At 65.4% G+C, this 14159-nt stretch overlaps 1 protein-coding gene across 6 annotated transcripts in view; it reads right to left on the bottom strand.

The window, feature by feature from the left end:
* The window catches only part of HRH1 (histamine receptor H1), a 57908-nt gene extending 47552 nt beyond the window's left edge, over nucleotides 1-10356 (bottom strand). For 2 of the 6 annotated variants that reach the window (XM_055136282.1, XM_055136284.1), the window contains exon 1: nucleotides 6491-6961. Coding sequence is in view for 4 of the 6 variants with exons in the window: in XM_055136284.1 (XP_054992259.1) it covers nucleotides 6491-6505 (15 nt within the window). In the remaining 2 variants the exon portion in view is untranslated. Of the gene's footprint in view, nucleotides 1-6490; nucleotides 6962-8496; nucleotides 8638-9762; nucleotides 10097-10279 lie in introns of those variants that run through there. The other 4 variants (XM_055136285.1, XM_055136281.1, XM_055136286.1 and 1 more) reach the window with 4 other exon arrangements.
* Nucleotides 10357-14159: the final 3803 nt, after the last annotated feature.

The raw sequence follows: 14159 nt of genomic DNA, 5'->3' as shown, positions 1-14159 counted from the left end.
CTCTCCCTCTCCCTCTCTCTCCCTCTCCTTCTCCCTCCCTCCCTCTCCCTCTCCCTCTCTCTCTCCCTCTCCCTCCCCTCCTCCCTCTCCCTCTCCCTCCCTCCCTCTCCCTCTCCCTCCCTCCCTCTCCCTCCCCCTCCCCGCCCCCCACGAGCTCATCCAGCTCACCCTCCTTTCCTTAGAAAGCTTCAGTGGACCCAGAGCCCAGTGGGCAGGGCTCTTGCTTTGCACACGGCCGACCAGGGCCCAATCTCCAGCGTCCCACTGGTCCCCTGAGCCCCGCCAGGAGCGGTCCCTGAGCACAGAGCCAGGAGTCAGCCCTGAGCATCAACAGGTGCGGCCAGAGAAAGAAAAGAAGCCAGGGGCTCCCCGACACCCCCCAAAGCCAGTTCCCCCTCCAGCTCTGCTCGGCCCTCGGGACAGACGCTGCCCCGTCCTCCCCAGAGGACACCAGTGAGCCACTGGCCTTCCCGGGAGCCGCCCCTGGACGTATGTGGACGCGTGGACGAGGGAGACCTCCTGCCCCTCTGGCGACACACGGACCAGGTCCCGGCACCAGCCTGCATGCCTGCGGGCGCAGACCCCAGGGAGGGGCTCAGAGGGGCTCAGACGAGCTCCTTAGGCGCAGCCCTCCCCACTCTGAGACCACTGACGCTCAGATGCATCACGGCAGGCGTGGGGGCCAAACCCCACCCTTGCCGGGAGGCCGGGAAGGAGAGGGGATGGCTGCGTGCACCCCAGGAGCACAGAGGTTGGTGTTACCCCCACCCCCCGCACAGGCTGAGCGGGTTTCCAGAGGACATATGGCCCCACGCCACCGGACACCCACTCTCCAGTGACCCTAGGGTCAGTGGCCAGGGCGAGGGCGGGTCTGGCACGAACGAGGAGCCGGGATCCGTCCTGGTTCCCCCAGATGCCGTCAGGGTGGTCCGCGAGACCCCCCACGCTGCCAGCCCCGGCACTGAGCTGCCCAGCCAGTTGGCTGAGCATGGCTGGGAGTGGCCGCTGGCCCCCACTGACCACAACTTGGGAGGTCAAGAAGGAAAGAAAGACTGGCGCTGCGCCCAGGACCCCGCCGCACCCCTCCCGCCCTGACCCCAACCTCAGGCTCTGCCAGCCTCGCCCCTGCCGTCCCCCGGGCTGGGCCTCGACACCTTCCCTGAGGGATGACGTCACTCTGGGGGGGCTCACCCTTGCCCCTGCCCCCAGAACCTTCCCTGCAGGGGGGCCCACCCTCACCCCCGCCCCAGGGCTGCGTGCAGAGGGAGCTGTGGGTCTCCGGGAAATGGCTTGAGGGCAGCCCCCCCCCCCCCCGCCGTGCCGGAACCTTCCCTGCAGGGAGACAGGCTGCATCGCTCCTGGTTGACATCCTGACTCCTGCCATCAGCCCTCCAGGGACAGTCAGGCACGCTGGGACCCCAGGGACCCTGCGCCTGTCACGCCACAGAAGCGACCGAGCGTGAGAGGTGCCCGTGGCCAGCCCGGAGCCCGCCCAGACGGGGACCCTGTGGGGGGGGGGGGCTGCTCCTCTCAAGGATGGGGACCAGGAGGATCCCAGCGCCCAAGGACACGGGGCCGAGAGCCACCGCCCCTCCAGCGTCTGCCCCCGGCGGCTCCGAGCTAAGGGACAGCTGGCTGGACGCCCAGGCCCTGCGGGCAGGAGGGCCAGTTTCCAAGCAAAGACGGTGCCCGGCCTCAAGCAGGCTCTCAGGATGCAGACGACAGGGGCACCGGCTTGAGGGAGCACTGTGCCCGGGTCCCCATGAGCAGGCCCAGCCACCAGGAACACATGAGCTGAGGGGGACAGGGCACCTCGGACCTCACCCCACCCCTGCATCTGCCCACCAGGCGGCACCAGATCAGAACAGCAGGCAGACGGCAAAGCATCCACGGGGGTGGGGGGGACCAGAGCCCCCTCAACTGCCCCCCTCCCCGGGACCCAGTTCCCGACATCCTTCCATCTCCCCAGATGAGGACCTGGCACTCGCCCATTTTACAGAGACAAAGACTGAGGCTGAGAGGGAAGAGAGCTGTGAGACGCACAGCCAGCAGGGGGCGCTCTGCAGGGCTTGAGTTTGGCTCCCATGGCCCCAGCCCAGGCCCGAGCTGGGCGCGTGGATGGAAAGACAGGCCACTGGACCCCCCCCTGCACCCCTCTCTCCCCTTACCCGCCTCTATATCCCCACGCTGCCCCACAGCCCCTCCACACCTCACCTGTCCCCGCCCATCGTCACGTGCCCACCCACCCATGCCAGCAGCTCCCCTTGGCCCCCCAGGCCAGCGCCCTCCATAGCTCCCACACTGAGACCTCCATTCATTCATTCACTCATTTATTCATTCATTCCTCAAGCACATTCCGAGAGCCATGTACCCCCCACACCGTGCTGAGGATGGGGAGAGAAGGAGGAACCAGCCCCACGCGTGGTCAGGGAGTCGCATGGTCACGTGGTACGCCACGGGAGGCAGACGCGAGCTCAGGAGCACTGTGAATCCAGAGCACAGACCGAGAGGATGTGCGGGGAAGGCTTCCCGGAAGAGGAGAGAACCTGCGTTCTGAAGACAAGGTGGAAAGGGGGCAGACCCCGGGGCGGGGGCTGGGCTGGCACTTTCTGCACAAGCCCTTGCCAGCCCCTCCTCCCAGGTGAGGGGACAAGCCCTGATGCCACCCAGTGTTCTGAGGGGCCCTGTGAGAGCAGGCGCAGCCCCTGGCAGTGGCCCTCGAATGCCAGGCACTCATGTGCCAGAGGCAGTGGTGCTCCCTCCCTTTCTCCCTGAGGCAGCCAGTGCTCAGTGCTCCCTCTCCTCCTCCCCTGAGGCGGCCGGTGCTCCCTCCTCCTCCCCTGAGGCAGCCAGTGCTCCCTCCCCTCCTCCCTGAGGCGGCCAGTGCTCCCTCTCCTCCTCCCTGAGGCGGCCTGTGCTCCCTCCCCTCCTCCCTGAGGCGGCCTGTGCTCCCTCCCCTCCTCCCTGAGGCGGCCGGTGCTCCCTCCCGGCCTCTCCTCCCTTTAACTTTTGTCAGGAGCCTCTTTCCCGCTGGCCTCTCGGGCTGGCAGCACATGGGCGATGCCAGAGGCTGAGGAGGGAGCCGGGCAGGGGCTGTGCGCAGCGCACGGCTGGGGGAGGAGGGGAGGAGGGGCGGGTCCCGAGGAGGGAGGACCAGGCCGGGAGGAGGGGGTGCAGCGGGGAGCAGGCTGCGACAGGGTGGTCGGGAAGGAGGTGGGGAGATAGGCCTGTGACCTCTCCCCTTCCCCCTGCAAGCCCAGGTGACCGCCGGCCTGTCCGAGGAGGTCAGAGGTCACCGCCAAGCCGGGCCCCAGGGGCTCGGCCCCTCCCCCGTGTGGCCCTCAGGAGTCGCGCGTGCCCCCGCCCAGGGCCCAGACAGGAGCCGCGGGGGCCGGCCTGTCCTGCGTCTGGGCTCGCTAATGGAGCCTCTCGCTGGCAGCGCCGATCAATACCCCAGTGCCAACCCCTGACGGAGCATCTGCGCCCCGGGCAGGGCCTGAAAGCATGTGCAGGGGCAGCCGTTCCGCGCCCACTGGGTGGCCCTCGCCCGCACCCACGGGGACGCCCACACCTCCTCCCTCCCGAGAGGGGCTGCACCGGACAAGCAGGTTCTGAGGGTCCCACCGGGGGCTGCACAGACACTGCAGCTACCGGTGGGGGGGGGTCCGGGAGAAACCCAGGGCGAGAGGCTGGATGTGGGGGGGGTCACCACGGGGTGGCCGGGGAAAGCCCCTCCACGCTGGGGATCCTGGTGTGGCCAGGGGCGAGACAGGACCGGGAGGGTGGGAGCTGGGGGCAACGGGCACCGTGACCCATCAATCCCCTCTCACGGGCGGGGAAACTGAGGCCAGAGGTGGACACACGCCTCCATCAGTCACCCAGGGAGGGCTGCTCCAGGGTCCCCACCCGCTGAGAGCGGCGTCCAGTGACGGCCAGCTCGTCCCCTCTGGTCTGTGAGGTTGGAGACACCAAAACACTGTGGACGCGGCAGGCCAGGCACGGACACGGCAGGGTCATCCGCGGACACCACAAAATGACTCCCAATTCTTGAGAAAGGAAAATACATTTCATTATTAAGTGGCTTATTCAATTAGCGTCCCTAAGTCGCCGGCTTTACTGTAAATGTGTTCCCGTGCCCACTCTCCTGAGCTGCCTGAGTGACGTGCCCCTCTGAGTGCCCGGCCCCCACCTCCCCCCGGCTCCAGGGTCCTGGTGGGTGGGCAGGCTGCCCCCCCCACCCCTGCGGAAGTGACATGGACGCAGGACGCAGCCCGGCCTCTCTGCTGGGAGCCCGCGATGGTCCGAGCCCGAAGCGTCCAGCTCTCGCGCCCTTGGCGGGATTCGAGGCACCCGCCAGAGGGAGAGGCCTGGGACAGACAACGGACACGGGGTCGCCGGAGCCACGGACACGGCGACCGACATCTGCAGCCCACGGCGGGGCCGGCCGGACCTACTGGAGGGTGCAGGGGGGAACCTCCAGGGGCAGAGAAAGATCCATCGGCACGAGCACAGGGGCGGGAGAAGCAGCCCTGAAAACTGGCCCCCAAAGAAAAATGAAACAAAAGCAGAAGGGGGGGAGGCAGATGCTTTCGGAGCCACGAGACCCACATCCTTGGGAGGGAGCCGGCGGCCCCGTCCGAAGGGGGTCCCGGAGCAGCACGGTGGGCGCCCCAGGGAAGAGCCTGAAGCGGCCACTCAGGAGAGCTTCCTGCTCTCACGCCCCGACAGGGGTGAAAGGAGGCGAATGGGGGGAGTGCGGGGTGGCGCCCGGGCCGGACAGAGAACCGTGGCAGGGACGTGGGAAGGAGGCCAAGACATGGGGGCAACATGGGCCGAGATGAACAAGTCCTGCCTTGCACTCGGTGGGCGAGGGACCCCCTTCCCGTGCCCAGGCCTGGTGCCCTCACAGCTCTCGAGGGGCCCCGGGAAGGGGTCCGAGTCCGTCAGTGCCTGGTGCCTTATCAGAAGATCGGGCAGGGCTGGGGTGGGGGGGGCTGAGCATACAGATGCCCGGCTCCATTCCTGCCGCCTCTCCTGAGCATGCCGGGTATGCAGCCCCCAAAACCCGTGGACTGAGGGGAGGTTCTGACCAAGACGTTTTCCCGGTAGCTCTGTCCTGGGGAAGCAGCAGGAGGGGGTCCCGCAGGAAGCTGGGGCACCACGGAGAGGGGAGACGCCGCTTATCAAAGGGCAAGGGAGGTGCCCCGGGGTCAGCCCTAGCTCCGCGGGCACAGGGCCCACCACACCAGGACACCCCAGCTGCCGCCTCGGTGATTCTGCAAGTGTGACAGGACATAAGGCTCCCCAGGTGCAGCTGCCTTCCTCGCCCGGACCCACCCAACCCCCCAGCCCTCTCCTCTCCCCCACCCCGCGCTGCTACAAAGTCTCCCGTGGAATCAGCTGCCCTCGACCCCGCTCTGCACGGGCGGCTCCACCTCGGGGCCCCCAAGCCCTCCCCGAGACTGATGCGCAGCTCTCACGGTCCCTGATAGGGCACAAAGCCCAGCATCACCTTCATTGTTTTTTTTTCCCCCTTTTTGGGTCACACCTGGCGATGCTCAGGGGTTCCTCCTGGCTCTGCACTCAGGAATGACTCCTGGCGGTGCTCGGGGGACCCTATGGGATGCTGGGAATCGAACCCGGGTCAGTTGCGTGCAAGGCAAACGCCCTCCCTGCTGTGCTATGGCTCCAGCCCCACCCCCATCCCGCATCACCTTGAGACCCAAGTCCGACAAGGTCCAGACGGGGAAGCCGCCCAGCAAAGCCCCCTCCAGCACTCGTGATGTCACAACCTGGGACAGAGCCTGGCGGAAAGAACCCGGCGACAGAGGTGCTTCGGCATGACTCAGGCGAGGCCTGTTCCAGACACGCACACAGCCGCGCGGCCCCGTGCGAGCCAAGCGAGAGAGCGGCTGAGCGGACGTGGGGAAGCAACATCCCCTCAAGGTTCTGCCCCCGAGGATGGACGAGGGGGAAAGACGCTCAACGCACAGGGACAGCAGGGCGCTGTTCCCGCCTGACAGACCATCCCCCCCCACCCCGAGACCCCGGGATTGAACCAAAGGGACGTGTGGGGGGGTCTACCACAGAGCCACAGAGGGCAGGAGACGCCCAGCCCGGGGCGCCCTGCCCAGACACGGGGTGCACTGCTCGGAGGCCAGGCTGAGACGCTGGGACCCCGGGGTGCTCCGCCTCTGGCTCGGCCAGGTGGTCAGAAGAGAAGAGGAAGAGGGAAAGGAGAAACCAAGGGGTCGGAAAGAAAGAACAGTCTCTTTGTGCCTCTGAAAACCCTCTACAGAGCGTTTCCCCGAGAATGTATGAAAACGTTTTTTCCATTCTCGTACTGAGTATGATTTTTGCACACAAAATCAAAACGGGAATCATTTCTCCAAAATAGTAATCACCAGGATTCCTTAAAAAAAAAAAAAAAACTCCCTGCCTCGGTCTCTTCCCGCCCACCCGCCCGCCCGCCTCTCTGTGTCTCACTCACCAAAGCCGGTAACATAGCGAGGGACTCGGAACAGATTCAACGGGAAATCAGGAAATGGAAGTGTAAGCGGTGGAAGATTCTGGAAGCGCTGACGAGCGGCCCCGGGCTGGAGGGGGGCTGCACAGCTCAGCGCCCACCTTCCCAGGGAACGGCCCAGCACCAACAGGGCCCAGGGCCACTGGGCTGATGCTACCCCTCACCCCCCCCACCCCCGTGGCTCCCTTCCCGCTCTCCACTTTTTGTCAGAGACGGGAGCTCACCGGGGCGGTACTGGCCCTCCACACCGGGCCTCCTCCCCTGACTCGGTTTGCTCCACCCTGTGTGATTCTGGGCCGTCTGCCAACCCCGCGGAGCCTCGGTTTCCTCATCTGCAGAGCAGGGACCACATGGGGCCCAGCTGTTCGGAGCGGGTGGCTAGGAAGGCACTTCCCAGGGCGCTGTCTAAACCCAGGAGTTCTTGGCTCCCCGGGAGCACGGTGCTCCAGGCTGGTGGGGACCCCCCTCCTCCTCCCCCTCCCTCTCCCGCCCTCCCCCCACCTCTCTCCCACCCCCCACATCAGGCTAGCTGTGTCCTTGCTTCTGTCCATGCATTTGTTCTCATGGACACTGCTGAGTGCTTATGCCGTGTCTGACACTCCCTCGTGCAAGTCATATAAACGGAATCCCATTTCACAAACAGGAATGCTGAGGCTCAAGTAAGCCACTTGTCACTCATGCATCCGTCCACCCTATCTACCCACCCAGCAACCCACCCACCCACCCATCCATCCACTCACCATCCACTCATCCATTCACCACCCACCCACCCACCCATCTACCTACTCACCCACTCATCCATTCATCCATCCCCCATCCAGCCACAAGCCACTCACCCACCTCTCCATGCCCCCTCCATCCATCCTTCTACCCACACATCCATCCATTACCCATCCACTGATGCCACCTACCACCCACCCAACCCAGCCACTACCTTTCCACTCAGTCAACCATCCATCCATTCACCACCCCCCACCCACTCATCCACTCATATATGCCACCCATCCAGCTATCACCCACCCATTCATCCTCCTGTCTGTCCATGCCTCATCCATCCGTCACCCTTGCATCCATCACCCATCCAATCCATCCATCCACCCACCCACCCTCCCACCCACTCACCAACCATCCCCCGACACTCATCTATTGCCACCCACCCATCCCACCCACCCCCACCCGATCCACCCACCCACCCTTCCCATTGGTCAACCACCCACCCCCTCATCCATCCCTCCTGCAGCCCTCCGACGTCCGTCAGTCCCTGCTATGTGCGAGGAGGCCCTGGTGAAAGAGGCAGACCCGGGACCAGCCTTATCAGGACTCATCTCCCGGCTGGGAAGACGGCCAAGCATCACGCCACAGTCAACCAGCTGGCAGCACCGAGACCCACTCAGCACAGGAGTCCGGTGGACACTGGTCCATGCTGGTACCTGCTCCCAGGCCCCAGCCCCATGCTCCCCGCTGCCAAGGGGGAGGCGGCGGGCCCCGGAACAGGCATGCTGCTGGCAGCGGCAAGTTCCAATGGCCCCTGCCATTCAAGCGGCTCCCGAACGGAGAGCTGACAGCCTCGCTTCTGGCCCATGTGACTCGGGAGCCGCATCACCGGGGGATGCGAGCCGAGCGGGAGGCTGAAAGCATCAAAGAGGCATCCCGGCCCCCTCCCAGCCAGCCGCCCCCCCCCGGCCCCCTCCCGCCACATCAGCGGCATTGTTCCCGGGAGCGCGCCCGCCCGGGCCTCTGCAGCACTAACAGCACTAACGGCAGAAGTGAGTCACTTATAAATAAGACACAGGAGCTTTATTCTAATTACATGCCCAGATCCAGGGCTGCTCGGGGCACTGTGAAAGCGAGGGCAGCAGGTGACCCGGGCCTGAAAGATCCTCTGCCAGGTTCGTCCTTCAGATAAAATGTCTTGGATCAGGAGTAATTACAGGGAACGCCTGGCCTGAATGCTAATGAGAATTACTTACAATTGCGTGTGATTCTTTGCCATCCATGCCATCTGCCTTCCCCGCCCCAGCCCGCGTCCCCGGCCCGCATTCATCTGTCCTGAGAGGCAGGCTCGGGCAGGAAGAAACGCCACCTTGCAGAGGGGCCCACGGCCGGCTGGACGTGTCCCCCCCCCCGGACCTGTCTCCACCCGCCACCTTCCCCACGCGGGGAGAACACCGTGGGAAGTGTGGGTGTGTTCAATGCAGCGGCGCGGGTAAGAGCGGGTGGCTGACCTCCCCGCCGCCCCCGCGGGGGGCTAGCAGAGGCAGCCAGGAGAGCACGACGGGCGGCCCCGTCTCCCCCCCACCCCCTCACACCAGCCGGAAAAGGGTCCCAAGTCCATCCAGGCGTGAGGGCCGCCTGGCCACGCTGGCAGTGGACCCAGCAGCCCGGACTCCAAGCAGGTCCACGCTGCACCTTCGGCTGCACCCCCTGGCAGTGCCCGGGCCCACCATCCAGGGGGTCCCCATGGCTGGCAGCCCCGCCCCCACTTGCGTGGAGAGCAGGGTCCTGGGCTCAGCATCACCCTGGGGCCTGCCCGGCCTCCGCACCAGCCGTGACCAGGAAATCCACGCCGCAACGACGCCTGGTCCAAATGGAGAAACTGAGGCCTGGTGCGGTGGAGCATCTTCCCCAAGGCCACCGGGACCTGAGCCAGTTCGTCCGCCCCCGCCCCTCCACCCCCCTCCTCCGGCTTTCTCCCTGCGCTGGTTCCTCACAGCCCGGCTCCGTCACCCCGTGGTGGGGAAGACGGACAGACCCCGCGTCTGGGCGTGGGGGCTCCGGCCCCCTCCGCCCCTCCTGGTGGGACCCACCAGAACCTTCCGGTCCTGGCGGTCAGCCCTGCCTCCACCAGCCCTCGGGGCAGGGGCACATGCAGCTGCCAGGAAGGTCCTCTGACTGTCCCAGTCGGCCAGGGCCAGCACTGCCCACCCTGCGGCCAGGGAGCTGGGCCGTCTCGGCCGCAGCCTGACCAGAGCAGGGAGCACTCCCATCAGAGCCTCCCCACAGCGCTGGCAGGGGGCAGGAAGGGCCTGCTGGGCAACTTCAGGCAAGTTCCCTGACCTCTCCGAGCCTCAGGAAGCGAGGGCCAGGGAGACCGGGAGGACCCCTGAGCCCCCAACACAGGGCGACCCCATCTCTTCCTCTCCATCTGCTCTGCGAAACCGGGGCGGGGGCATCGCGCTCCCCCGCGCGCCCAGGCGCCGGTCCCCCTGCTGCCATCCCGTTCACCAGGGACCTACCTGGGACATCTGGGCGCGCGGGCGCGGGTCTCCCGGGCCGGGGGCTCCTCCTCCCGGGGCCGGCGGGAAGGTGGGGCTCCCTCAGAGGTGTGGCTGCTCCTCACTTCCTCGGCTCCTTCCAGAGAAACGGAGAGAAACTTCTAGAATTAGGTCCTCTCTCTCTCCTGGCCCCGCAGAGGGAGCGCCAGGAAGACTCGCTCCGGGGCCCCTCTCCCGTGTGGATGCTCCGCGGGGAAACTGAGGCCGGGCGCCCCGTGCCCCCGCACACCGCCCGGATTAAGGTCCGGGCGAGCCTGACCCGGACCCCGGCACCTGCGCACCGGCTGCCTCGGTTTCCCCCGCCGCGCGCCGGGTCCCCGCCGGGTCTGGGCTGCGGGAGGCCAGGCCCGCGCGCGCGGGAGTCCCGGGGCGCCCGGGGCCCGCGCGCCGCGGCGCAGCCACAGGTGTCCGCGCGCCGGGGCGCAGGCCGGGGGTCCCCGCGCCCGCCCGCCCGCCCGCCCGGCCCCGCCGCGCTCACCCCGCGGCTCCGGGAAAGTTTGCGGCGGCGGCGGCGGCGGCGGCGGGTGCGCGGTGCAGGCGGCGGCGGCGGGCGGGCGCGGAGGCGGGGCGCGGGGAGGAGCCGCACCCGGGGGGCCCGCCGGGGAGGGGACGCCCCGCAACCCGCCCGCGCCGGACACTCGCTTCCGCCCTGCGCCCCGCACCCGGCCCGGCTCCGCGCCAAGGGCCGGGTCCCGGGCTTGGAGGCAGCGCTGAAGGACACACAGACGCGCACACACACTTGCGCGCGGACACACACACACACACACACAAACACACACACACACACACACACTCTCGCAAGCACGCTCGCGCGCACACGCAAACACACACAGGCACGCATCCACACTGGCACACAGGCGCACAGGCACGCACACACATGCAAGCACACACAAGCACGCATGCACGCTTGCGCACACATGCACACGCGCGCACATGCATGCACACATGGGCACACTGGCAGGCAGGAAGAAACGGTGCGTCAAGATGAAGAAACCAGTGGGGATGCCCTGAGGTTCGCCCTCCTTCCCCACCCCTCCAGTCCCTCCCACACACAGAGACTGCGCACCCCCCTCCCCCGTATCCAGAAGCCCCCCTCCCCCAGACAGACAAAGCCACCGCAGAGAGAGACAACAGGACCCTGTCCTAGAGGTTCAGGGGGTCTGGAGAGACCCACAGACACACAGACGGGGGGAGCCCTGCACCCCGTGCCTGCCCGTGAGGGGGTGGGGACGATGCCCAGGGTCCCCCCTGGGGCTGCAGCTGGGGGGTGTGAATCCTCCCCCGACCCCAGAGGCTTAAGAGGGGTGCCTGAGAAGGCGGCCCCCGGGCGGGCCGGGGGACACTGCGGGCACTTGGGGTCCTCACAGAGGGGCTGTGGGAGCCTGAGGACTCCTTGGCGGCCTGGCTGGCCCAGCTGGGTCACGTGAGTCTGCTCCTGACACCCGGGCTCACCTGAACGGCCGCTGCCTCCAAGGCCATAGCAGGGGTGTGTCTGCGGGAGCCAAGACGGGTCCACCTGTTCATGGCCGCCCTGCCAAAGGGGCGCCGCCTGCCGCTGCTGGCCGCGGGCCCAGGGTGGCACTGCTGTGCCTCTCCACGGGGCTGCTGGAAAGTTCCAGAGAACATCCAGGGAAAGGACGGGCAAGGCCCCCGCAAGGACAGCGTCTAGACCCCCGAGCCTCTGCAGGTGGAGACCAGACGTGGGGAGACTTGGGGTTCACGGAGCCCCTGCCCGGGGCTGTCCTGGGAACCCGCTCTGGAGTCAGAGGGGCAGTTTGTGCCTCTGGCCAAACTGACCCTCCACTCACTCCCCTGTAGCCTAATAACCCCTCTGCCCCCTCCCCTGTAACCTAACCCTCCACCCCACCCCTATAGCCCAACCCTTTACCCCCTCCCCTGTAGCTTAATAACCCTCCACCCTGCACCCCTAGTAGCCTAATAACACCTCCACCCCCACCCCTATAGCCTAACCCTCTACCCCCTCCCCTGTAGCCTAATAACCCTCCACCCTGCACCCCTAGTAGCCTAATAACACTCCACCCCACACCCCTATAGCCTAATAACCCTCCACCTCGCACCCCTGTAGCCTAATAACCCTCCACCCTGCACCCCTGTAGCCTAATAACACCTCCACCCCGCACCCCTGTAGCCTAATTATCCTCCACCCCTCACCCCTGTAGCCTAATAATCCTCCACCCCGCACCCCTGTAGCCTAATAACACCTCCACCCCACACCCCTGTAGCCTAATAGCACCTCCACCCCACACCCCTGTAGCCTAATAACCCTCCACCCTGCACCCCTGTAGCCTAATAGCCCCTCCACCCCTCACCCCTGTAGACTAATAGCCCTTCCACCCTGCTCCTCTACAACCTAATAGCCCCTGTACCCTACTCCCCCATATCCTGACCCTCCACCCTTCTTCCCTGTAGCCTGACCCTCCATCCCACTCTCCTGGAAAGCACAGGCCCTCCACTAGCCCCCCATCCCTGGCCATTCTCCAGTCTCCACATCTGACTCTGCCAGACTCATGCGCCCTCTGGGCCTGAGTTAGTGTGGGGACAGTCTCCTGGGGAAATGCATGTCCACTCTCTGCAGCCGTGGGCCTGGCAGGAAGGGAGAGTTGCCATCTCGGGGAAACGTATGTCCGCTCTCAATGGCCCTGGACGTGGCAGAAGGGGAGCGGCTCTAGCAGGCTGCCCCGTCCCAGCCATTCCTGCCACCCAGCGAGGGCTGGTCGATGCGGAGTTCCTCCTCTCTGGGTCTCCCTCCCGGGGAGGCGGCAGCCCTGCTCAGCCAGGGACACTCATGGTTTTGGAGTGTCAGCGTTTCAGAAACAGCCCCAGGGGCCCTGGAGTGCGTGTCTTAGTTTACATGGCAATTACACTGGGTGGTGACACCAAGGTGGGGTGAACATTAACAAATCAACAATGTCCATACAGAAAGGACATTGCTTTAAGGTAAACTAAGTTCTCTGCGGCAAGGCTGAAAGGGCAAACCCAGTGTTATTCTACAGCCCATATGGTCCCCAGAGCACCACCAGGAGTGATCCCTGAGTGCAGAGCCAGGAGTAACCCCCGTGCATCACCGGGTGTGACTCAAAAAGCCAAAATAAAATATAATAAAATAAAATAATGGTGTCAGGAAAACTGGTCACATTTCAAAAAATAAAATTCAGACCCTTTGTAACACACAGCACAAAAGCCAAGTGAAAATGGACCAAAGACCTGGGAAAACTGCTCCAAGCTGACCATGCATATTCCTCACGTGGAGAACCAGAGTCACGTCGTGTCCGGGACTGTGGCGCACGTCTGTGGTTTCGGGGGACACCGGCCCAGCGGCGGCCAACTTCAACCCACAGGTATTTCAAAAAATTATTTATTTATTTTGCTTTTTGGGTCACACCCAGCAATGCACAAGGGTCACTCCTGGCTCATGCACTCAGGAATCACCCCTGGCGGTGCTCAGGGGACCATATGGGATGCTGGGACTTGAACCCGGGTCGGCCGCGTGCAAGGCAAACGCCCTCCCCGCTGTGCTATTACTCCAGCACCCCACAGGTATTTCAAAGTGTACAACTCAGGCGGTTGTTCTGAGTTCGGGACCCCACCGTGACAGGTGAATGGCACTTGCCGGTAACCTGTCCCCTTGTCTGTGTCCAGGTGCTGGTTCCTCCTGTGTCCATCCTATTGGCTGTCTGACTTGTCCCCAGGGAGGCAGCCGACTTCCTGCCGGGGGGGGGGGGGTCCCAAATCCCAGGGCTGACTCCCATTGGTCAGCTGGGGTCACGTGCCTACCCCACGGGGGCGGGGCTTGTCCTTCCCAATCCCCGGGACGAGGAGCAGGTGCGGGTGGTTCCCCAGGAGAGAATCGAGGTGCGGTCAGGACAGCGGAGCAATGGGGCTGGACAGCCGGGGGCTGCCTGCTCGCTGGGCTGGGTCAGGGTTAGACGTACGTGTGTCAGAGGGCTTGAACTGAGGGGCTGTCCCTTCTTCCCTCACCCCCAGAAACGTGATCTGACTCTCCAAACCCAATCCAAAGACAGTCGGAGGAAATGGGACTCTCCCAGCCAGCTGCAAACCCGCTGACCCCAGAGCCCTTGACTGACTGTGATCCCGCAGACAAGTGGGCACCGGAACGCCAGTCCTGCAGCCCTGGGGACTCTACATTTGGCCAGGAGACGCGGCCAAGTCGCTGGGTCCCGCAAGCTTCCGGCCGTGAATACCAAATGTACTCCCCCACCCCCCTCTATGTGACCAGCCCTGGGTGGGCCTGCGGGCAGCTGAGTGCCACCTCCTAGCACCCTCCCTGCCCTGCCCGCCTCTGGGCTCCACGCTGAGAGGCGCGAGTGCGAGAGCCA

Source organism: Sorex araneus, chromosome 4 (assembly GCF_027595985.1).
Source record: "Sorex araneus isolate mSorAra2 chromosome 4, mSorAra2.pri, whole genome shotgun sequence".
In the NCBI taxonomy this organism is placed as follows: domain Eukaryota; kingdom Metazoa; phylum Chordata; class Mammalia; order Eulipotyphla; family Soricidae; genus Sorex; species Sorex araneus.
The sequence above is the reverse complement of the archived record's forward strand: the minus strand, read 5'-3'. Positions and strand labels throughout refer to the sequence as shown.